At 36.4% G+C, this 26,595-nt stretch overlaps 1 protein-coding gene across 4 annotated transcripts in view; it reads right to left on the minus strand.

Moving 5' to 3' along the window:
- The window catches only part of Negr1 (neuronal growth regulator 1), an 813,948-nt gene that overhangs the window by 149,504 nt on the left and 637,849 nt on the right, over nucleotides 1-26,595 (minus strand). For all 4 annotated transcript variants that reach the window (XM_004841441.4, XM_087212675.1, XM_004841443.4 and 1 more), the window contains exon 6: nucleotides 25,097-25,248. In XM_004841441.4, the coding sequence (XP_004841498.2) occupies nucleotides 25,097-25,248 (152 nt within the window). The remainder of the gene's footprint in view (nucleotides 1-25,096; nucleotides 25,249-26,595) is intronic.

The following is a 26,595-nucleotide window of genomic DNA, read 5'->3' on the forward strand; positions in this document are numbered from 1 at the left end:
TCCCACTAGTTCTAGTACATTACTGGGGTAATACTCTGGATCAGGATGGCTTTCAATGAAATAAAATTACCTACATTTATAAAATGTGAAGTGACGTATAGCTACTTCCTACCAGTCAAATATGCTTTTCAGGAATAAGACACAATGTAAAATCTCTGTACAATGAATAATTTTCTTATTCCTAAATGCATAATTCCAGTGGTTAATTATTTCTTGTTGCAGAGTAAATACGTTTAATAGTACTTTAAAATTGGTTTATTCTAGGTAGTTTATTATTACCATTTCTTTTTAGAGGAGAAATATTTCTCTATGGTTCTAGTCACCTCTTTCTCTCATATATATGAAGACACAATTGAATATGATCAGCAGATTATCTTAGTCCACAGAGGAAAACTAATATAAGTTTAAACCAAACTGATGGTTAGTTACCATAGTATTTAGTTTGTAGATTTAGAATTGTCAATTTGCTAGCATTGTGTTTATGTGGTTTTCTTTTACATTCGTAGAAAAAGACCCTGCTGATTCTCATTCTCCCTCCCTCTCTCTCTCTCTCCCTCTCTCTCTCTCTCTCTCTCCTGCTGTTCCTGAGTATTAAATTGAACCCAAGGCCTTGCACATGTGAGGCAAGCACTCAACCCCTGAGCTACACTCTCGGCCCCCAGTGTCTATCTTTTTTGTTCTGTTCTGTTCTGTTCTGCTTTGTTTTCAGGTGAGGTAAATCTATATAGTCCAGGCTGAGCTTGAACTCACTCTGTAGCCAAGGCTGGGCTTGAACTTGTAGCTATCCTCCTTCCTCAGTCTCCCGAGCATTGGAATCATAGCCATGTGTCACCAGAACCAGCTCCCATATCTATCTTTGATTCTAGGAAGGTTAGCTAAACACCAGATTAAATTGACAGTGTGTTGAGATGTAAAAGGAAGTTTTTATTTTAGACCTTGTGCAAAACAAAATAGATTAGTGGGGCAAGAGTTCATATATCTTGTGAAAATTAATATTAGAAATTAGGATCATTTTTGCCATGAATAGCATTTTATCATCACTTCCTTCTTATTCCTAAATATATTTTGGAACAGACTTTTCTAAAGTTCTCTGAAAGTCAAAATGAAGGGCCCCCTCACCTTGCATGCATATCATTACCTCACAAAGTACACTTGGGAAAATTGCCATCACGTTATTTAAGCAATACAGGACTACTATCATAAATCCCAGAAACGTAAGTATATCTATTTTTAATCATAGTCTGAGATGGCACCCTGGATTTACCATTTTTAAAAAACAAATACTAGATTTTTGTATGATTAGCCAATCAATTTTTCCACAATCAAAGTTAAAGTAATTGACCAAAACATACTTTTGTACGTTTTGGAACAATAACACCCAGAAAATAAATAGAGATGAAATAAAAGATAGATAATAGGAAACAGGGAGATAGATCTTTTATAAAAGGGAAGGTGACCAAGACATGGAGCGAGAGAAGGGGAAGGGTAGGAGGTGAGGAAAGAACTAAAATGTGTTATGTACATGGACGCCACACCATGGATGAAGGTAATCACTATGTACCACAAATATGCACCGATGGAAATAAAAATTTAAAAATCAAAATGTGAGCTCATTCAGCATAGAACAATACCTTTGAAGTGTATTTGTGGGACACACATGTTCTAAAGTCAAGGGTATATAGCAGGGACAAACCTACGTCAGAGCTAATTTTTATGCAGTGCAGAGTCCAGGACCAGAATGAGCCAGAGGAGGTTGACTTTCTTTCACACTGTACATTCCTACAGCACTTCAGTCACGCTTTGGAGCTTTAAGTTTTCACATTAACTTTGGGTATCAGCCTTTGTCTTTTCTATTAGGATGGTGATGATTTCTGGCTTTACCTAGGCCTTAGCCCCACTGCAAGTTATTCATTAGCATCTAAAACTTTAACAAGCCATCTATAAGTGTTGCTGACCTCTCTGATCCCCATTCCTTACTTTTAGTCACAATTACTAAAAGTGGCATTAGGCTTGTGACACATAGCAAGGCTAAACAAAGGGAGAAAGAGGGCTGTTGGGATTCTGAGAAATTCTAATGGCTCCTAAGGAAGAAGTGTGTTTAAGAGTGAAATACAGGGCTCTGTTTGGACCAACTCTATGCCAGTATCATTGGTGCATCAGGCTTCTGGGTCTAATGTGAGTACAAAATCATAATATATATGCATTCCCAGTATTCTGAACAGGAGATAATATGCTCAACACCAGTATCTCCCACATTAACTCTTTTCTTACTACAAGAAAAGACAAGCATCTGGTATAGCCAATTGCCAGGCATTTTTTTCCCCACCACAAATGCTTGCTTAAGCATGGATTTCCAACATAGAGAGGGACTGGCCACGTATGCATGAGGTCTGAAGGCTCTAAATTGGAGACATATGAGTATATGTTCATTTAAATATATCTGTGTGTTCAAGCTTGTTTTGCAAATGTGTAAGTTTATTAACTTTCTGGAGGTTGGAATTATTGCTATGGAAACAATACTAGTTAATAAATATGCCTGACTGTACATATCTTTGTGATAGGCGCTCAGAAATGAATAAACTTAGCTCCTTGCGTTCTGGTTTGTTACACTGTCAAAGGGACCCCAAGAGGAGAAATCAATGAGCACTTGATAAAGGGTGACTATTCAGATTGGTTTGCTAATATCATCTTAAAAGCAATTTTCAGTTACTGACAGGCCTGGAAAGAATGTGCTCCCAGAGAAGCCTAGATTAGGAAACCTCCAGAGGCAGAGTTCTTACAAAAATAAAGGATTTTTTGTTTATTTTGAGCATCTCCAAGTACCAAGGGCCTCCCCCCTCCCACATTCAGAGTCACATGGTGACACTGTCCCAGCTTGGGGGTGTTGTGGGTATGTTTAATATGGCCATAGTTTATTAGGCATTTGATGTCACACCAAAGGGGAAGTAAAGATTTAGAATTTGGTAACCACATGCATAAAGAAAATAAAGTCACAGAAGAAAATCAGGGGTGGGTGATTCAAAGATGAATATCATGTATGTACCCTTCACAGGAAAAGCAGCCACCATTAGTGAATATCACATGTACCTTTTCCTAGTAATAAAACAGCTGCTTTTCTGAAACAAATGAAGCAACATTGATTTTAGACTGATATCATTGCATATTTGGTTAATTTATCTTCTCTTACTTTGATTTCACAGTCATGTACTGCCATGTCACCATGGTCACCGCGCAACCTTCTGATTGTGATTTGGTGTCTTATGCAGATTTGTCTACATAGGGAGGATACTTGATCCTGTAGAGTTCCAGTAGCTTCTGTCCTCAGCAAGAGGTTTCTCATGATGAATTAATAAAACGATGACTGACTCTGATGGCTTCATTTGCAGCTTCATTTTAGGAACTGACCATGGCGATATGAATATCATAATCCAAGTCAATCCCCCACTGTAAATTTATAAATGAGTGTTCTAGAGTCTACTCAGAATACATATTCTGGTCTTACATATTTTTAGACAGCATCACTTTGTCATATTTCACTAAGTCCTAAGAAGAAGACTAGAGAGACCCTCTGGGTCTGTGAAATAGAAGTCTAGGAGCCAGAAGATGGGGACCTTCTGAAAGCTATCCAGACTTGACCTAGAGCCCTACTCTTTAACTGACTGTGATCCTTGAGCTCACAGCAACTTCCACCCTGAGAACGTGAAGCAATTGAGAATCTCGATCTCTGCTCCACTATCACTGAATCAGAGTACATTTTAGCAGAGTTTCTGGTTTATTCCTATGCATAATAAATTCTGAGAAGTGCCCTAGATATACATCCACCATTTTTATCTCCCCCTCTATACAGATTGTCAAGGGACAATCTTTGTAAGTCTCTAGTACTGCTGCATATTGTGTTGTTACATATTTGTTGAGAATGCCAGGAATAAAAATCCCAAGTAAAGGATGAAAAGTAAATGCTCTTATTTGGACCATTTCTTGTGGGATGAGCTGATGCTCCTTCTGAGACAAAGAACAGGCTTACTTACTAGCTACTATAAAGCACTGCATTCCTGAACTCAGTGTTGTCTGAAAAAAGGAACTACTGCATGTAGAGACATCCATCTAGAAAATATGAGTTACCCCTGTGGGAGTCAGGGCTCAGGAAACTGATACAAATTTGCTGACTCTCTGCCTACTGCTTTTGCTGTGAGCAATGAAGTCTTTTATCTCTGACCCAAGAGTCTTGTGTTTTCTGCAAGCATCTATGAAATTGTGGCAAGCTAACATTAGCTTATAAGTAGGGTAAAATCTCAGATGCTTCACAGATATTGACACAGATTTCTGTAGTACTTTCTTTTTAGCACAGTTGCAAAAAATAAAGTGTTAGGAGAACCGAGTTCTTATCTAAGTTCTACCACTAACTATGCCAATGAATGCTTATTACCTCTTCTCTCTGGAATGAGTTATTCACATGTAAAATGAGAGGAAGAGGATAAGGGACAAAATAGGTACTGAGAGTTCATAGATGGTTGGTTTCTTAAGGTCAGAATTGATGTCTTAAGAATTTGTTATTGCCATTTTCAGTAAAATGCAGCATAATTTTTTGAATTGGAGATAACAAGTAATTTATATTCTATCTCAGCAGAGGAACTTGGGAATCTCTTAGAAAAGCTTATAATTTATTTTCCTTAGCCTACTGTACTTCTACATTAACAAATGTACATATGTTCTGTACACACGAATGCCTGATTTAGTGAGGACAATTTCTCATTGAATTCAAAATACATGAATCATTTTCATTATCTCTGGGTGAGTTCAATTTTGGTAATCTCCAGATCCCTATTCATTTAGGGTATTATAGAATGTGGACATCTTTGGAAGACAAACTGAGTGTTCATTATTTAATATAAAATTCTTCTGAGATGAAATCTACAATATGATAATCTTCAAGGAAGAGGGAAAAATAGAAGAAAGTAGAAGGCTATGTTGTCTGCTATGCCACTGTCAGTGTCACAAACTGTGTGAAGTATTAGATGTTGTTCAGAAATGGGAGAAAATATACCTTTGCTAAGGTGCCCTGTTTCCCCCAAAATAAGACCTAACTGGAAAATAATCAGCCTTGAAATCTAGAGGTCAAAAATGCCAGTCCCAATCAGCCTATCCTTCGTTACCTGCCTTATAGAGCAGCCACTGAGCAAGAGAGCAGTGCCCGCAGGTAAGTCAGGGCTGGGGTGATCGGGGTGGGCACCTTTGATCATTAGTCTTTAAGGCTGATTATTTCCCAGTTAGATCTTGATTGCAGCGAAACATGATGGTTAGATTTCCCGAGGTTTTAGTTACCCACAGTAAGGCATGGCATGAAAGGATTTCTGGAATGGAAAAATCCAGAAACAAACAATTTGTAAGTTTGGAATTTCCCACCATTCTGAGTAGTGTGATGAAATCTTGTATTGTCTCATTCCTCCCGGCATTTGAATCATCTCTTTGTCTGGGACACCCATGCGATCGATACACATCGCTCATCCGCTAGTTACATGGTACCTGCCTCCGTTACCACATGGACTGTTCCAGTATTGCAGTGCTTGCGTTTAAGTCGCCCTTATTTTATTTAATAATGGTCCCAAAATGCAAGAAAAGTAATGTGAAGGAAGCACTGGGCATACTACTAGAAAAACAGATTAACTCCAGTACTTTGTAGAAACAGTGTAGGGCATACAGGAGGCAATAGTGTACACTGAGTTTGGCACTGTCTACAGTTTCAGACATTCCCTGGGGTTCCTGGAATGCACCCAGGCAGATGGGAGGGGGTCCTACCATATTGCCTTTCTAGCTAAGTCTACCGTTTCAGATCTCTTCCGTGTAGCAGTTGCTTATTTGAGATAGAACAAAGTGGAGAGTAAGTAAAAGGTTAGAACGATGGGCATTCAAAAATCTTTTCTACCAATACATCTTTTCCTAAGATTCTTAATAAATGAAGTTAGCTAGACTGGAAGTCTACTGAGTTTTTGAGCAAATTGTTTTGGCAAAGAAACCCTAATCCAGACCTTCACTTACAACTGTTCAGTCCCTAGAGTTATAGGTCCTCAGTCTGCACCAGTACAAAGTGAGCTACACAAGCTGCAACTTTCAGCACTTTCTTCATATGTTTTTGTGGTGCCCAGTGTCCAAGAAACAACCTCCCAAAGGGCAAGGACATGGCCACTGAGCAGAACAGATTGGGAATTCTTCCCAGAGTGCAGACTGCGTGGCTGTCTGGGAGAGCTGTCTAAAGAGGATTCCACACTGCTGGAAAAGGCATCCCTGACTCTTCCAACTGGCAGGATCTGATCCCTGCTGCAGATTAGTGGATGCCCTGGGTTTTCTTTTCGTGCATTCTCAGAATAAAAGCACTGTTGTAGTTTTCTGGTTCACAGTCCACCATAGTAGATTTGATTGTGGGTGACAGAAAATATCTTTTTTCAGGCCTCAGGTCATTAGACCAGGTGTGTGTCATTCAGCTGCTGTAGAGAAAACTGCACCTCCCAGAGATCCTGGCTTCAGTTACACCCAGCATCATCAGAGCACACTATGGCCTCTGTCTTTCATGGGAATGAGTATGTTCTATATACAAGATGAGGACATTGACTGGATATTTGTGTCACAAAGGGCTAGATTGTACAGGCTACCATTGGCCTTCAATATTCATCATATCCTCTTCTCATAGGAAAATACCCACAAATTTTGGCAAACAACACTGACAAAGAACAAAATCCTCCCCTTTGCCTGCAACAGTTTGGCAAAGTTGGCAATGACCAATGGGACGTAAGTGTAAGGGGAATGTGCAAATCTTGTGAAGTATTTATTAAAGAAGAGACAAAGAGCTTCACCTTTGCTCTTTCCTTCTCCTCACAGCATGAAGTATGGCTATGGTACTTTGAGTTGGAATGGCCATCTTGGACCGGGACATGACCACGACCTTGGGAACGGATGCTTCCATAGGAAACAAAATCAGAAGGAGACCTGATCCTTGATTCAATGATGCTATTCCAGCCCTGAGCTGTTTATCATAGGCTTCCATGTGGGAGAGAAATGAAATTTTATCTTGTTTAAGTCATTGTTATTTTAAGTTTTGTCATTTGCAACTATTTCTAATCCTAACAAACACAGATGCTTTGGACAAGTTATCTAAAAACGTGATTCACAGAATTTTAACTTTTTTTGTCAGTTCTTTTCAAGTTTCCCAGCCTTTTAATATTAATGAATAAAAAGTGATGAACTTGCTCTTGGGAAATTCTTATCCTTCTGGTGGAGGGTCTCCTAACACTTTGCTTTAGTGGCGAAGAATATGGATGACATGGTTTGCATTTCTGCACACACTATTGTTTTTGATATTAAGATCCCAAAGTCATTTCATAAAAGATCGATGTTAGAATTGTATCACTTTACAAGATCACTTATGAAGAAGCACAAGACATGGCTACATCCTTCAGAATGATACCAGCTGCACTGAGGGAGCAACAAAACCCTTACAAAGTGAAAATCAGAAACATATGCTGATGACTATGTATCTGCTGGTCTGTTGGAAGGGGTAGGTGGCAATCACATATATATGATAGAGCTCAAGAACTATGAAGAACTAAAATGAATTCAGGGTGATTTTAAATCTAGGTATACATGCACACACACATACTGTTAAATCTTTACCAAACATCATATTAGGTTCCAGATTTTTGCCCTTATCCATCTATATGGTAATCAGTTCCATTTCTGGTTTGAAATCATCCTCCTCTGTCTATGACTGTCACTTTGCTGTACCCTCTTTTATGAATAACAACAATAGCAACAACATAGCAATATTTCTCAAAACTGCTAAAAGCAAGGTCTGTCTCGTGTTGAATTCACCTCTTGTTAAATCACAAAGGATAATAATGTTGTCTTTGTATGCGAAGATAATGATTCTAAATCACCATCAGCAGAATACTTGCTTGGAGCTGTTTTTCCCCCTCGTGATACACATTCCCTCTGAGTTCCTGAAGCTGTGATTATCTGTATCTAGATATAGCCCTGTATTCTATTCTGCTTTCCCTCATTCTCTAACCGAACCTAGATACTAAAGCAGATCTCACACCAGCCATACAGAATGAAAGCTGGAGTACTTCTCTCTGAATACTTTTCATTTTGCAAGCCTATAAGCTAGTAGCATGTGTGCACACAGAAATTGCAGTATCAGAGCAGCCTCATTTGTGTCAAACACCTCAGCTTTGTTATCTGGTTCTTGTCATCATCAACTTTAAGATACCTGGCTGGGACTAGTCACACAGATTATTGGAAACAAAAAAATAAAACAAAATAAGAAGGACAACAACCAAATAAAGGTAAGTTCTTTAAAGAATTGAACTTCTCTTTGGTCTGAGACTGGTAACATTATACATTATGGCAGAGAATTCATTAGACAGAATAAACTAACTAAATGTTAAACTATTTATGGGTAATTTTCTAAGACACACAAATAAATACTTATTAATCAGCTGTAATCATGCCATTGTTAATCCAGAAATTCAGTAATCAGAAGTTCAGACATTTAAATTCTATACATCGAGGTTCTCCATGTAATCATTCAGGGACAAGGGTATTTAACTTTGTTACATTACTCAGACATAAAGGGTTTTGCTTGTAAGTGTCTTTGGAGAGCTTGTTGCAACATCCTGCATAATTTTAAAGAAAGAGACAGACACAAACAATTATAGTGTGAATTAGGGAATAGATTAACAGTTTACTAAAGAAAAGGTTAAGGAAGCATATATTAGTAAAAGGTTAAATATCTCATTAAATAGTTCAGCACTAATTATCTCACTATTTGATCAGCATAATAGATCAGCAGGGTGAAATAATTGCTCTTCCTTTATGTAGAAATTGACACAGATACATATGAGTTTTTAGAAACATAAGGAGGTGATAAATGAGTATGTGTATGTGGAGAGTGAACCATGGTTCAGGAATAGAGGAAGAAACTAGCCTCCATCTGGGCAACTGGGATTATTTTGCAGATACCATGAAAACCAAAGTATTACAAGAGTGAAGAAATTCTTTATAGGCACTCATATTTTGTAAGCTATCAATATATGAAAAGATAGTTTTGGTTAATGTCATCTATGTAACATGTTAGTGGAGGCATCGTTTCCATGCCAAGCTATTCAGGCGCTAGCATCACTTGTCTGTCTGTCCATTTTATCTTTGGTAAGAACACCGCCATTTTCCAGTGACTCAGACTTCCTGTCATTCTTTCAAGTTTGTCATTCTCTTGCCTCTAAGAACTAACACTATCTGGTAATTGCTTGGGTCTCCAACCAGGTTTTCAAAGAAAACAGAAGAAATACTGCCAGACACTAGAATGAGCAAGGATGTTTAGAACAAGACCCCAGAAGCACAGTACACATAATAAAAAATAGACAAATGGTATTTACATTGAACTAAAAAACTTCTACTCAGTGAAGGAAACAATTAACAGAGTGAAGAGACAACCGACAGAAGGGGAGAAAATATTTGAAAACCATAATTCTAAGAGGTTAATATTCATATATATTCCCTCTTCACTGCAGCACTGTTCAGCACTATATATATATATATATATATATATATATATATATATATATATATATATTATATCTTCAAAACTCAATAAGTCCCATGAAATGAGACATGCAAATGACATGCAGGTATATGAAAAGAATGCCTCGACCTCACTAGCCATCAGGGAAATACAAATCAAAACCACAATGAAATATCTTCTTGCTCTAGTAAGAATGGCTACTAGAAAAGTGACAATAGGTAAGTGGTGAGGGGGATGTGGAGAAGAGGAAGCCTTGGTCCACTGCTGATGGGAGGGAAATACTGCAGACACTCTGGGTAGCAGTATGGAGTTGCTCGGTGATGGAACACTAGCCTGAGATGTGCTTGACATGTGTGAGGCTCTGGCTTTGGTTCCTACCTCCTCTTTCTCCCCAAAATAAAAGGAAAGAGAGAAAGACAGAGAAAGGAGAAACTACCATATGATCAGCAATCTCATCCTGGCCGACTGGAGATGAAGTCAGTGTGTTGAAGAGACATCTGATCTCATATATCTACTGGAGCACTATTCACAAGAGCTGAGAAATGAAAACAATTTAAGTGTCTAGCAACTGCTGAATGGGTAAAGAAAATGTGGCACCTACATACAAGGAAATATTATTTGGCCATAAAAAATGAAATCATGTCATTTGTAATAACATGGATAGAGCTGGGGAACACTATGTTCAGTGAAATAAATACAGCCTAGAAATTCAAGTACCTGGGTGATCCAAAACAGATGTAGAATCTAGAAAAGTTGATCCCATAGAAGTTGAAAATAGAATGGTGCTTAGCAGCAGGTGAGAGATAGTAAGGGAGCTAGAGGAATGGGGCAGGTTTAATCAGTGGATGTAAAGTCACAAAAAGGGAAGTTTGAGAAATTCTGATGTGCTACCAGTTTGTCAATCTAAATGATGCAAATGAAGTATGTTCTTTTAAAAAGTTAAAAAAATGAGTTTGAATATTTTCCTCATAAAGAATTGTTATTTGAGGAATTGTTATTTGAGGTAAACAGTCATGTTTACCAATTTAAATATTATATGAAAACATGGATATCAAAATATCACGTGGTAGCCTATAAATATATATAATGTGTATGTTTTTATTAATAACTTTTAAAAAGCCAACCCCAAATTAGCAGTCTCTGAAAGGTTAGACAACCTCTGTATTCCCAAAATAACATGGCACTGGAAATTTAGGCCAATAAATTCAATGATTAAAAAAAAATCATAGTTTTCATCTGGGTGTGGTGGAACATGCTTGTAATCCCACCACTCTGGAGGATGAGGCAGGAGGATTGCTATGGATTTGAGGCCAGTCCAGGCTACATAATGAGTTCAATACCAGACTGAGTATGGCAAGACCTTGTCTAATACGTAAATTATATATATATATATATTTAGAGTTAGGGTTATGTAGCTTAGAAGTATGCATTTTAGAAGTACGATTTTTCTCCCTATAAACAAGTAAGAAGAATGAAAAAAAAATAAAAAGAATATTGAAGTTAATGTGTGGAGGAGAAAATATGAAGGGCAACTGATTGTATCTATTTCAAAGCAGCTTAGAGTAAGTCTTCCTCCACCTCCGACTTTGGTCAGGTTAGAGGAGAGACAGCAATGGATTCGGATCCTATTGTGATGTTAATACAAGGTCTTGAAATCTTTTTATGACCAGATACTATATTTTTCCCTCTGGCTTCATAGGATTAAAACATTACAAGATAAGAATTCCCCTGAGGCCTCGTAACTTAGGACTGCAGAAATAATGCTGCTTAAAACCCAGTCGTGTGGGGTAGGAAGGAAGGACAGTGATAGCATCAACAATGTAAGAAGGAATATTTCCTGTGGCTGCTAATTTAACCAAGAAATGCAGCACAGGTGTGAAAATACTTATGCATGCATGCATTTATCACAGAGACAATAAAATTTCAGTTGCATTGGTGTTGTATTATATGGATTTGAAGATGCTGGATTCCGTCATTTGTATCTCAAAATAAAAGAATTATAGGGATGAGGATAGAAGTTTTGTAAGATGGAAAAGAGGGGCCTCTGATACATACATCCTTATCATGCGCCAAGCACTTTTCATCTCATTTAATTCTTCTAACTTCATGTGAAGTCAGTATTATGAACTCCATTTTACAGTAGGCAATTTAAAGATAAAATTAGAGAATTTCAATAGAGTAATACGGTTTATATGTAAAGAATCATATTTTCCTCTTTAGCTACTGAAGTGGGAGTGGGACTCCGAAGCCTGCTCATATCAGTTCCTGACAACTGACTGTAAAATTTTTAGGAATTCTGTGAAGTTCTCATGATATACAGCCACTATGAAAATTAAATCATATTTAAATAAAATTATGATTAAATAATTAACATACAATTTAGGTTATAATTAAAGCATATTACAGACAAATGCAGTAACTACTCAAAAGTCATTTCCAAGCTCTTTTACTACTATTTTTGATACTCATTACTGATATCTACAGAAGAGGAGGAAATATTTGCAAACTACACTTCTAACACAGGATGGTGTGATACAGCTCATCTCCTCTCACCTCTAAATTCAGTAACATCCCCTTGCTAGCCTGACATCCTCCATAGTGAATAGTGTATTTATAGCACAGAAGGTGGCAAATATTCCAAAGTAGGGGTTGACTTATTATTTTGTTGGTTATCTAGACTTAAAAATTGGTGGAGAAAATGTTAATGGAGACTAAACCTAAAAGTGTGAAGTCCTCAGCCTTAAAATCTGGGTAACACAAAAATTTGAGGATATTTTCCTGGACTATTTCACACCTATTCTCTGACTCAGCAAAGCCATTTCATATGTTACTTTCATCTTATTTATTATCATACATAAAAATAAAAATCTTGTATTGTTAGAATGCTCTCATCTCTGGAATACCACTCTATATATCACACAGAGGCTGAACTGCAACCATGGAGGTACACGCTATATGCAAGAGAAGCAACTGGCTGTGTGGAATTCACAATAAAGACATTTGCATATGCTGTTATTATTTAAAGTGTTGTTATACACATTCTTTATTTCAGTTGAATATTTACTGATGTACTACTGAATATATAATAGTGATTATTTAGAAAGCCTGAATTGAACTATGAAGAAGTTTTCCCAAGGTATAAAATTGAATCTATCTTGTAAGTAGGTAAATAAATACATAAAAGTGGTATGATTTATGTAAAAATGAAAGAAGTTTTGTGAGGAGGGTAGATAGTATATAATTGATACACAATGTAAAGAGAAAAAAGTAATTAAGAAATACATAATAAATGCCTTTTATGCCCCCAAAGAGTATTTGTAATGCTTCTTTGTGTCAATCTTATCAAATATTTTGGAGAGGAAGGGAGGGAGGTGCTGTCATTGAACACAACTCTACAGTGACCTATAGAAGATTCTTTTGCTTCAATCACAAAAAAATATTTTGTCTCTAGTACAATCTACTTCTGACCTTTGCCTCTGTCTAATAGCATATTACAGTTTTCCCCATTAAATTTAATTTAATTTCCCCTAAATTTTATATACATATCGAAGGATTAAAATGCATCTTTCAGAAATCAAAAGAGATGCTTGAAGAGGAAGCAAAGTTTTCTCAAATCAAAACAAAGATGAAAACAAAGCAAACAAAATGTCCTTTGGGCAACCAATTCTGTGAGCAAGAGAATATTTTTGAAAAGTAAGCCTGCTTTTCCCCAGAAACATATGAGAAAATCTTCCTGCAAATTTCAAGCAAAACAAAGTTGCATCCCAAATTGGCCATCTGCACTCCAGGGCTGAAGCTGAAAATACACAGAATTGCCTGAGTAATTCAATTGCAGGCGGAATCAATGCGAGTGTGAACACTGCCCTGGTCAAAGGTTGGCCTTTAGGCTGCAACTTAAATCAATTGTGAGTCAGCTAAGTTTGATTACATTTTCAGTGATGAAGCTTTCAAAAGCAATTCCAAGCTTGCCTATCCAGAAATTGTTAGGTCTTGTTACAAATCTGTACTCAAGGTTAGAGAAGCATCTTTCTACCTTTTGGTGATGATTATTAAGTTCTGAAGTTGAAGACAGAAGGAAAAACAAGACCGAATGATCCAGAGAGCAAAAGAAGCAGCAGATGAATGGCTATTACTCATAAAATATGAGTCATTTCTGTTTGTTTTCCTCTTTAAAAAATATAATAGGAATGAGAATAATAAGAAGAAAAGATCTGAGGGCTGTGTTAACAAAGGAAGGAAAGTAACAGAGGGGAGATTATCATGATGGTGCTATGTGCCAGCCTACGATTGCTTTGTTGTGCGAGGAGCATTCTTTCAGGTGCTGCTGGCAGGAATGTTGGGGAAATACAGGTGGTTTTGCAATGTGAAGCAAAATGGGTGTAAAAACACTGTCAAATATGATCTCCAACAGGTAGTGTACTAACTGGAGGGAAATAACCCCTTTCAATCTATTCCTTTCCAGCTGAGCCAAGCCTGCAGAGTTGATGTGCATTCATACCTTATGTGAGTCTTACTAAAGATGTGTTTACTCAGTTAATGCTGCTCATTTTGATTATAGCTCTTTTTTACATTTTTGCAATCACATTGTTAGATCCCAGAGTGTTTCCAAGAAGTTATGATTTTTTTTTTTTAGGAAACACAATTTCCCCATAGTGTTGGCCATGAATTCTTAGAGGATATACTAGTGTCCCTGGCAGTTTAGGAATATATGCTGTCACATCTTGTCTTACGAAGTATTTTAGAAAATGTGTGTTTCCTACTAAGTGGACTGAGTAGTGACCTGAATGATTCTTTGAAAAGTATTATGAACTGCCTCACCAATCAGGTATTTTCACATGTGCATTAATTGGGTTGCTTTTACAAATCAAAGAAGGAAACCAAAGAGTATGTAACTACCCAAAGCCACATTTGAGAGCTAGGGAAGAAAAGTTGCTTCTTTGCCTTAAGACTGTTGAAAGCAAGATCTGTTTTTCTTTTCTTTTTTTTTTTTTTTTAAGTTTTAAATTTAGGAAAATCTAAACTACTATAAATGTCTGACCATAGCATAGGTGAAACAAGATTTCCACACAGCAAGTCTTGCTTGATTTATTCAAATCTTATTTAAGTCTATACTGGGTGGATAGCTAATTTGTGTCTCTGTAGAGAAATCCCAATTGCATTACATTTATAAGTAAGGAAATCCAGCCATGCTGAATAGACACATTTAGTGAGGACAAGGCATTTTAATCCCTTCCCCAGCAGTTTTATGGATACTAAAACTGAATTTACAGTGCTTTAGAGAAAATGTGGCTCATCAAAATATCGATGCTTTAACAGTTAATTTCTCCCCTTTTTGCCTTTATCTGAAACATCAAAATGGAAAAAAAAATGAGAGCCAATTTTGCTTTGCTTTTTCTTTGGGTGGAACACTATTAATTATGCTTTAAACTGACTAAAAAGAAATAGGAAGTTTAATAATAATTACATTCAGCACTTTATAATAAGGATTTTGTTCACACATATCATTGGGTCTCTTATTAGGAGCCACATTTCCACTTTTTCATAAAAAGAATCAAAGTACCAAGTAGAGGTGGAGGAGTGGTCCAATTTTTGCCACCTTATGTGGTCAAGTAGTCAGAATGAGACTCAAATCTCGTCAGAGCTCTGGAGAAAACAGTGCATGCCCAAAGACACTTCTCAGAAATAATGGAGACTCTCTTAAAGGACCTCCCAGAGCAAAGATTAGGAAATGAAAAGTACTGTTCAGGAAACTTCATTGAAGCTGGAAATGTTGGCAAATTTTCATTTTTATAAAGCTCTAATAGTCGCAATTCTGCTATTAATTATGTCACATTTTGGTTCACATTTTGGCCTACTTTGTTATAGGCTTGGAACTGTGTGAAATAAAACAGCAAGCAAGATGGTCTACTCCAATATCTTTTCAAAGGCTGCTGCTCAACCAAATTGAGACTGTGAATATAAAGGAGGTTTCCCAAGGAGTAAATTCTTTGCGGAAGTGACAAAATGATCAGGTCAGCAGTGCTTTGGAGTTAAACTTTATGGGAACTCACCACAACACCAAACACATTGAAATGCAATTTTTTTTTGTCAATAAGAAATAATTTTGGGCTGAGTTCAATGACATAAGTGTGCAGAAAGGAAAATATTGGCAGTATTATTACTTTGTTAGGGAATAAGTATAACTTTTAAAATAACGACACACATCTGCACACGAACAACTGATATTGTAACATATATGATTTTCTTAGGAGCTCAAAGCATTAGAGCTAGACGAGAACTTGGGGATTAATTATTCTAGTCCCTTCTTTATAGATGAATAAATAGAGGCCAGAGAGTTCACTGCTAAAGAACTCTTTGGGTTAAAGCTAGACTTGAATTGTCTGATTTCTAGGGGAAGGCTCTTGGTAAAATTATGGTTAAATTTAACTTTTCTGCACCATTTTGCCCTCTAATTCTCATAAGCTTGCAACCCTCAATGACAAGAGCAAGTACCAAAGTACCCTTCCCCCTTTGGCATTCACTGACCCTTTGTCAGCATTGGGGAGCTTTGCACAGAACTAGTAGCTTGAAGAGGCAGCTACCAAGTTGCCTCTTAACCTCACAGAAACATATCAGCAGAGTAATTAATCTTGCACAACCCTCTCTATCAACCTGTGCATTCTTTCCCCATTCATTATAAGTGAAGGCTCATGTGCATGGCAGACCTAATTAATAATTCTAATAAAAAGGACAATATCAAAATGTCATGCACAGTTACATGAAGAGATGAGTTAAAGAACCAGTTCAGTTTATTTGGATATTCAGTGAGATAAAGTTACAAAGTTACTCACTTGGGTTACACAGATCTGAGCTTGCTTGTGTTTACCATTGAAGAAAAGCACATTGACATTTAGTGGGCACTTTTTTTGGACTAGAAACTGCCCTGGCCATTTGTGTGCCCTATATCACTTCATCCACACAATAATCCTTTACAAACAGGTTATTCTTTATTTTATAAGTGAGCTAGAATTCAAAGATTGAGATGGAGAGAACTACCAAAAATCTTTCATGCAAGATTATGGCTTTAAATTGGATCTGCTTCACTAAAGCCTTTCATGTCAAACCTGCAGAGTGGAAATAGTGTTGGAATGAGGGAAGGTGTTAGGGCTTGGATGGAGAATGTCTCTCCAAAGCCTCCTACATTCACAGGCTGGGCTGTTGGAAGGGGACTGAATCATGGGAGGGATATGACTGACTTGCTGATGGGAGGTGGGGTCTAGTTCTAAGAGGCAGGTCACTGGGGTGTGGCCTGGGCGGGTTGGTCTCTTTCCTGGCTCCTCCCTTCATTCTGACCACTTTGTAACTGTCTTCTGGAGAATACACATAGATTTCAAGTATAAGGTGGGAGAAGAGAAAAACTCTACTGCTTACACAGTGGTTTACGAGCTTTATTGGAGGTAGGTGGCTGCGTTTGTGTCTGCGTGGGGAAGATGGCCGTGGTCCTGTTTGTCACTTGATGTGGACTTTGCCAAGGGAGGCAAAATTTTGCCGAACACTTTTGTTTGGGAGCCGAACTGTTTGCAAACAGAAGTGTTCGGGAACCGGGATGTTACTGTACTCCATTTCAGCCAATTTATATACAGCCCTCATTTGTGTGCTAATTATATGTCTGTGCGTGTTCTATTTGACAGAGCGTCATTCAATAGACCTAAATAACAATATTGAAATCTACCTACAGCCACAAGCCTAATTTTTGTTAAATATTTATTATGAGAATATCCAAGAAAGACCTCCCATAAACATCATCACAGCTGCGAGGACAAAGCAAGGCAGTTCACATAGCACTCTGTCCTCAATAATTACGAAGTCTAAATTTATTACTGCCTCTTTCAACCAAAATGAAAACCTCATCTCTTCCAAGATGCAAAAAGGTAGATCGGTTTTGATTTAAAATATTAGACAAAAAAGAACATCCATATAGTAGTTTGCTAGCATTGGGGAACATTTGAAGGAAATAAGAAGCTGAAATATTACTTACAAGAGGACAATTAATTTCTGAGTCAACAAGTCAGTCAAAATCTAACAGATTTGCAACACTCAAATCTAAACAGAAAAGGGCTGTCACATTACACCCAGTCTTACTTCCTCTGGTTGCCTCTTCCATTCCCTTTTGGATACCAGCTACTTATTTTTTAAAAGTTGAGGGTCCATCAATACACAGGCTAAGAAGAAGATATGACAGGAAATTTTCTAGAGAGTTAAGTATTACTGACTACAAGGATTTAAAGGGAGAGTTAGATTATTGTCACCACAGGGTACCCAAGGAAGGTGCAGATAAACTTTTGGTGAGTCCTTTGAAGGCTCAAAGTGTAATATTTTGAGATGAATGCCTTTTTCCTTTGAATGAATTTATACATGCAGAGAGGCGAGGAGTCCTTATCTTACCATCAGGACCTATATTCTAGAAAAGACTTAAGACCATATTCACAAAAACCTTAAAGGACAGTTTGAGGTGCATATATTGTAGTGATATTATCATTACCTACCTACCTACTGGGGGACTAGAAGTAAAAACTCTTTCACAGTATCGAGGCTAAATTTCTCCCAAATATTTTCATATATTGGGTCTCAAGAGAAGATTGCATTAAATCAAAACTGCGAATTTTAAATGCTTGGCTTTTCTTCTTTTTAAATTCTCTTTTCCTACTTCCTTTTAGGTAGTAAATCTTTTAATACATGTCTAAATATTTGTCCTTTTGGGAGAGCAAGAAATAAAACATATACAATACTTGAAAGAGGACAATACAGTATGCTTTACTCAAGGGAAGAACTACATTTTACTGGTTCCTAAATTCTTTTTAAAATGATGGTGTACATTTGATGAATTGGGCCCATAGATGGCAGGATGGGACCATGCCATATTCTTAAAGGAACAAATACAGAAGAATCATCTATTCAGTTGCTCATGTTCAAGAAGCAAAACATATGGGTGAAAAGTAACATTAAAATAAGTAATTCTTACTCCTAAACTTTTTACTTAATAAGGAATTTTACTATGAATAGATGGCAAATTATCATCCATTATGAGTTTTGTTAATGTGCTTCTTCCCCCCGAGGACTGATCTACACTGTTAGGAAGAAGAGTCTCATCATTTCCAATGTTATTTTTTTTAAATGCAGATTTAAAAAAATATAAAATAAAATAAAAAAATATTTCAGAAGGTTTTGGATACATACTCGAGGTGTGAAATCTTCAGGGTATATGGACTAGCTTTCTTCTACTTTCTCTACTATAAATTTTCCAACCTTCTTACTTGAGAAAGTATATTCTTTACCTGAAGTAATTTGAAGTAGCTCTATTGATGAAATTAATGGCTAAAATCTCTACTTCAAATCATAGTTCTTCTTACAATTCCACTTAAAGCCTAAAGACAAGGAGTTTTAAGGCAACTTCATGTTAAAGCCCTCGCTTATTTCTCCAGAACCCAAAAAAGAAACAAAAAAAAGCAGCCAGTGAGGCAGGGTTGCTGAAAAACAGGAATTGTGGTAGCCATGGCTCACCAAAGGCCAGGGTGCTGTGACTTTGCATACTGGGGGTTGTTGACATCCACATAGCCACTCTACACATCTGAAAGGAAGCCCAAGGCAAGCTTAACATTAGCCTCATCTTCCTCCTTTGATAGCCTTACTTCTACATAGAGTCATTGGTTCTCCTTGTGTCTTCTTACTCATTTATTTGGCATGAATCTGTAGATACCCAGCTTCTACTCCTAGTTTTCCATGAAATTTCTCTGGCAAAGATCACCAATAACTGCTCAATTGTCAGAGACAACAGGTGAGGTTCAGCCTTTCTCTGGCCTGACATAGCAGAGGACACTGCTGGTCATACCCCTCTTGCTGGAATGGTCTCCCCCATGGAATGCTGGAATGGCTTGTGTCTAGATGTCCCCCAAAGCCTCATTCAGTCTAGTGGGGGTTTTTCAGAGGTGGCTGGATCTCCAGTGTGTGACACTGGGATCGACTTATACTGCAATGCTAAGATCAGACAGTAGAATTAAGGGTGTGAGTGCTACACACTCTAAGTAGCCTGGATAAAATATAAGGGACAGAAAGAACTAAGGTCAGCCCTTGCTTGCTTTGATACCTTCTGCCCACCATGAACTCTTTCTTTTCTGTTATGCCATCCTGCCTTGAAGCCAGTAGACTAGGGGCTGAAACCTCTGTAACTGTGAGCTAAATAAACTTGTCCCCGTCTAACTTTGGGTGTTGGGCATTTTGTCTCAGCAACGAGAGAAAAGTAACCAAGACACCACCCATGGCATCTATGGCTTACTCTTTTTTCATCTCCACCACATTTATTTTGTTTCCTTTTACAGATTGTTTCTCTCCTTTAGCTTATTTTTTGATGCAGGTTTCTGGTTTTTTTCATCTTTTCACTGTTCATGTCTTTAGGAGAAATCCAATTTATTCTCATCGATAAAATCAGTACCTCCATTCTGTTACCTTCCAAATCCACATCTGCACTCTGGACTTAATACTCAAATAACTACTGGATATTGCCTCAAACAGAAAATGTCTAAACACTGAACACATGCTTTCTTTTCAATCTCTAGCTCCTCGCAAAAGCTTAATCCTTTTCTAATGTTCTTATTCTGGTTAATGTATCACCCACACTAAACATTCTATTCTCTCAGATTTGGTCCTTAACTCCTATCTCCTGCCTTTGCTAATTTTTTATGTAATTATTTTGTTTCACCTTTGTTATTGAAATTTCAATATCTATGTTTGTCATCCACACTGATGAATAATGTCTTTCACAGACCAAAGATGTACCTAGCATAGATTTATTAAAACCTTTCAAGGACTATAAATCCAGGATAAAATACCAAACTCATTTTCAAACCTTCTTGTCCTAATTCCTTCCAATTTGTGTAGTCTAAATACATTTCTTCTTCCTGCTTATTATTCTAACCAAATGAAATTTGCCTATTATCTTCAAATATATCAGATTGTCTTTATATTAGCTCTTTTATAGTAGTCTCCTTCTCTCTCTCTCTCTCTCTTTATCTTTATACCATTTTTACCCCCAGGATCAATTCAATATGGCCTTAGTTTTAATGTTCAAGGGACTTCTGTTCTAGAGCCTGCCTTAAGTCACTGAGATTGAATTGGCCATTTTCTCATTTGTGCCACTAGAGATCATGATTGTTGTTAAATGAACTGTAGGGTTTTGTCTCTGAAAATGAGAACACGATGGCTATGATGGTGTTTCAAGTTGTAGCTTTGTTATAATTCAAATAGTGATAGTAGTTACTCTAGAGGAAATTCCTTTCCTGGCCATTGAGACTGGATTGAGAGCCTTTTCTCAAACCAGGAATGAGCCTTTTGCCCATATTGAATTAGAGTGGCCTGTTTACTTGTCTGTCTCTTTTCACTTTTCTGAGAACTCCTTGAGGTTGGGGTCTAGGTCTATGACTCCTCTTCTCTCCAACATCTATGTCAGCTTTGTACATTGTAGGCAGGCAATATACATAGTTGACAAATATATGTTGCCAATCAATGTTCCAAGGCTCAAAATAGAACCATGAGTACTGGTTCTGCCTTTGTTCCAAATCTCCTAGATCTCCACACTACTACACGACAGGCATCATATTTAATCTGGAATTGGTTCCACAAAGTCAGATTAATGTACTAAGAAAAGATGAGGTTCTCTTATGAGCTTGTCTTGTGATATGACTTCAAGTTTGTGTGCCCTCTCTCTCCTTGGCTCATGGGGGGCTGTTTACCATTAAGCTCTCTGTAAAGTAGTGGACAGATAATCATCACATAAAGTCAGCTGCTTATATATGATTTAGAATGAACTTAATCCCTTTATGCTTAGCGTTCCACCTTTGAAACAGTACAAAACAAGGGAACATAATGAAAATATTTCTCTTCAAATTCTTGTTCCTTGAAATTTTTTAGGTAACACATATGAATTTCATGCAAAAATTCCAAAAATTGTAACCTTTGGTATGAATAGGTTGATTTACATGAACTGTTGAGTGTTCTTGGGGGATGGAATGGTATAGTAATAATGCCTTACATTTATTGAATGCTTACTTTGTTCCATACTGAGTGCCTAGTGCATTAAGTGCATCATACCAATTCATTCCTATTCTGGAGGTGGGAACTATTAACATCCTCATTTAATAAATGAGTCAACTGAGGATTTGGAATTCAAGTAACTTGCACAAAGTCACACACAACTGATGTCTGATATGGGGGATTCAAACCAAGACCTGTCTGATTCCCTTGGTGAAACACACGTTTACTAACTGTCACATGCATGCATACAAATATTTTACGCATTCAGAAGTGCTATACTTCCGTTTAGATAGCCTACTTATGTCAAAGCTCTTTTAGCTTGCCTTTTATTGTTTTGGTGATCTGGAAAATGTTACTTGCTACAATCCAGAAGTAGATTGTAATAGTCTTGTAGTAGTCTCAGAGTTGGTCATAAATAGTATGAATAAGCAGCTGGTTCCTCTTGGCTGCAGCTGAGTTGAAAGGCTATTATCATTGTTTGTACATGTTCTATCATAGCAAAGTACCAGGTAGCCTACATTTCTAATCACTGTTTTTTAATTTATTAATTATTCAAGTATACAAATCATGAAAACATAAAAAATTATTCAAAACATGTATTAACTATCACTATGTACAGACGGTATCTCCTATCTTCTTTCTCCTGAAATAGGAGATGAGAATTTAAGAAATATACACCCCTCTACCTATAAAAAAGGGCTGATCAGTAGCAATTTTAAAAAGTAGTTAGCAAGTCGCAGCTTAGGCTTGGATTTTAGTCTTGAATCATTTGAAAGGTTGAGTACATTTCTATTCAGAGACTTTGAAAATATCACTTTGAAGATATGGTGGCAATATATGGACATTTGCTTTTAAAATGAAATTTCATATATTAAAGAATAGCATCCTAATTACTAAAGACAAGTTGACAAATCTCAATTATGTTATATGTACAAATTTATCTTTGGAAGAGTATGTTGTAAATAATAAAGTGTCTCTCACTCTATGAATTTTTATTTTGTTTTGTTGTTTGCAGTGCTAGAGATTGAATCCAGGCTTCATGCATGGTAGGCAAGGGTGTTATGACTGAGCTACTCCTCAGCCTTCTATGATTATTTTATGTTCATAAAGATAAACAATGCATCATATTAATTAAAAACTTGGATTCTGAAGCCATGCTGTCAGGGTTTTAGTTTTTATATCGTCACTTAACTAACAATTTGACTTGGCCATATTTGTATTATTTCTTTAAATTTCTTTACATATAAGAGGGGAATTATAGAATTTATGTCTTTGAATCATGGAAGAATGAAATGAACAAATTTATAGAAAGTAATTAGAATAAAATCTAGGCTAGATAGTCCACAGTAAGTGTTGTATTTGTAATTACAGTGATATTGCCTTGTATCTCAAGAAGTACACATACTACAGCTAAAACATACCACTCTTGTCATTTACTCATTAATCCATTTTTCACTTACCCAATATTTAATTCATTTATTAACTAAATAGTTACTTGTTTCTTATTTGATAGCAGGTCCTGTGCTTGGTAATATGTGAGATAAAATATTTTATCAGTCATTAAACTTGACTTCTTAAAAAACTAATCATTTGATGGAAAAAATATATAAAAATAGCTAAAAGGTCTGAGAATGCATCTCAGTGGTACAGTGTTTGCCTAGCATGCCTGAGGCCCTGGGTTTAATCCCCAGTGTCATACAAAAAGAAATAATTGTTATAGTATAAAACACAAATATTTAGTACAGAAAGAGTTTCAAATGATGTCAGACAAGAGTTCTGCACATACAGATATTTAATCAAATTATAGAGTAAATTTGCATGTTTTGTCTTCATTAACAAATTTAAAGAATTGTACTAGTGTTCAGTAGCACCTCAACATTCAGAAAATCAGTGGTAGAGAGAGATCATGAAAGTTCATCCTGAAGTTCCATATTCATTTTAGCAATGTATTATTTCTCAATTGTTATAAGATTGTCAGAGTGATAAAAAACATTTAATAACTGACATTTGTTCCTACTTTGCCACATTCATTAATACTTCACTTTTGAAAATCAGAATGTGATTTAAAATTTTTAACACAAAAAGTTAATATGGTCTTAAGACTTAATTTTTTACTTTGTTTCTTAAATTTATTTATTCTTTTAATTTTTTGACTATTTAAACCATTTAAATATTAATAATATGCTAAAGAACTATCAATATGTACATTATGTTGGAATTCATACTGTTCTATAATATAATATTGCCCATGGTTTATGTTATTCATAATTATATGGAAAAATCATCCTCATGGAAGAAGCATAAACGAGGGTATTATAGTACAGCTATTGCATAGTAGGCAAGGTTTTTCTTTGAAACATAAACAGGAAGAAATATTAAGATAATAAAAGATGTGATGTCAACTAGTATACTTTATTAAACATAAGAGGTTCTTAAGTTATGCTAATTCAAAGTTCATAAAGGATGAAACTTTTACTGCCGTATATTTTTAAGTATATCCCATCAGATATCCCAACCCTGTTTCTGCAAAATGGATATGATAATTTCTATGATGAGCTGCACTCTACTTGGTTTTTCAAGGGTAGCTTACTGTCACAGGATGAAAACATAAATACTTGTACATATGTCACACAGAAAGAGGCTAACTACAAAGACAGATGATTCAGATAACTCTGTGGCATTGAAGAGGTAGTGCAATCTTTCTGGAGGTTTGAGCATTTTAAGAAACATTCTGATTTGAAAATTAGGAATACCATTAGCTGTAGCAATGTATTGGTTACTCAATTTTTCATAAGCACTAAAACTAATTGCAGGAGGTAACATTAGTATCGGTTTCTCTCCTTTTAACTACCAATCTTTGTATTTTCTCATCTTTATTCATTTCTCATCCATAAGCACTATGATATATTAGCAATGTAGCATTCATTTTATTAAACTTTTAAGTTATATTTCAAAATACAGTTTTGAGTAAAAATGTTATTTACATTGATAAAATATTTTGTCCATGATTATTTACTTAATATTTATTTTTATTAAAGCTATGTGAAATTCTGGCTATTCCAAGATGAATGTCTAAAGAAAACCAATGAAGCATTTATTCAAGCCATCCTTAATCTATGCTTGAAGATAACACAACACATTAGAAAAAACTCTCAAAAAACAAAGCCCATTGAATCAACAATCCTCAGCTGGAACATGTTTCAGTTAGTCCTTTAATTTGTGTATTTTTTTCCCTTTTCTCACCTCAGAGATACTTTTCTACACACATGTAGACTTCAGGAGGGATTCAAAATTCTCAAATGCCCATGTTATCAGGGGACCAAGTTTCCTTTGTATAAGGAATATGTCACATGAGCCTGAGTTCTACAGTGAGCAGACTGCATTCTTAGCGTTTATATCTGCTGATGGATGGGAGGCAGGAGGCCCCTGGACACATCTTAACAGCACTGGCTTACTTACGATTGAGAGGCAGGCTCGCGTTGGTTGTGCCCAGCTTGTTGGCAGCCACACATGTATAGTTGCCGAAATGCTCCTGTGTCACATTGGTAACAGTGAGAATGGATCTTGTGCTAAAATTTTGAATAATAATTCCTTGTTGGCCATTGAAGAGCCTAGAAAACGAGTAAACACTATGTAAGTAAGAATTATGAACACCAGTTTCATTTTTATCTTAGATGAGGTCATGGCAACCCACAGACGGTTTGAACACACTGATTTTAGGATATAGCATGACAATAGTGCAATTATATTCTCCTTTACTTTTCTTCTCCATTCCTTTTCTCTTCCTCCTCCTCCTCTTCTTTTCCTTCTCCCCCTTCTTCATCCCTTTTCTTCTTCTTAAACCTCTTCCTCTTCTCTTTGCATTTCCCTCATTGTTCCCTAGCAGTTCCTATTCATACAAGCTTTTCAAACCAAATAAATTCAATTGTTTTAAGCTCCTAAAATGGCAAGGCCACATGGACATACTTTTTGTGATATTTGAATCAGACACCTTTTAAAGTGGAATCCCAGGTACATGCTAAGTAGTACGTAAGTCAGTAAAGTCCAAAAGATGAACCCTTAACACAAGCTTTATCAAGCTCCTTTCAGTAGGCCCTTTAAGAAAATTTCTGTCTAAGTAAGAATTCTTCTACAATGAGGCTGCCAACAAGATGTGAGCTCTACCTGACTAATTTCATGCATTGGTCACATTAACAGTACGTAAACTCATAGTCCAAATGGCTATGTAGTTTTTCTTCTTCAGAGTGGTCACTTTAGTGATAAATATTTCTTTAATCATGGATATACTAATAAATGACATCCTCTGAGAGCTTAAGTTGAACTCCTTTGCATTATACTATGTGGCTTGCATTTAACTGTAGTTAAATGCACATTAAAATAAATAATCATGTTTGATTATTCTAGGAATTACTTACATTTCATGTAAGAGCTGAATTTGACTTATGCAAAATGTAAACTCTAATCAGATTAGCAAACCTTTGAGTTGAATAAACCCTGAACAAAATTTAACCTGAGCAATAAATAGAATGATCTTTAACTGTGAGACCAGACAATAAGGCATAAAATATTACGGATGTGGCACCTCCTATTCCTTTGTTTTACATTTCCAACCTACCAACATTTATGTTAAATTTCCATAGTGAGTATTGTATATTTTTATGCACCACATAAATAAGTTCATTTTTAACTAATCATTCTATGTTGGGTATAAAATCACAGATTCATTGCCCTGCAAGCTTCAACACTGGAGCTCAAATCAATTTGCCCGTGTCTGTGTCATAGATACGTTCTCTAGAGGACTCAGCAACTCCCAAGACTACTAAATCCCTGTTGTGCCCCATCTACCAAATCCAGGACTGTTTTGCTGTTAAAGAATTGAGAAGAAATGAAGCAGGATCTTCAGCCGGCTAGACTCTGGGGAGGCATTCTCAGGGGAGGACATGCTGGCTTTCCAGAGC

This window comes from Heterocephalus glaber, unplaced genomic scaffold (assembly GCF_053883595.1).
Source record: "Heterocephalus glaber isolate CG9 unplaced genomic scaffold, H.glaber_assembly_v1.0 deba00001442, whole genome shotgun sequence".
In the NCBI taxonomy this organism is placed as follows: domain Eukaryota; kingdom Metazoa; phylum Chordata; class Mammalia; order Rodentia; family Bathyergidae; genus Heterocephalus; species Heterocephalus glaber.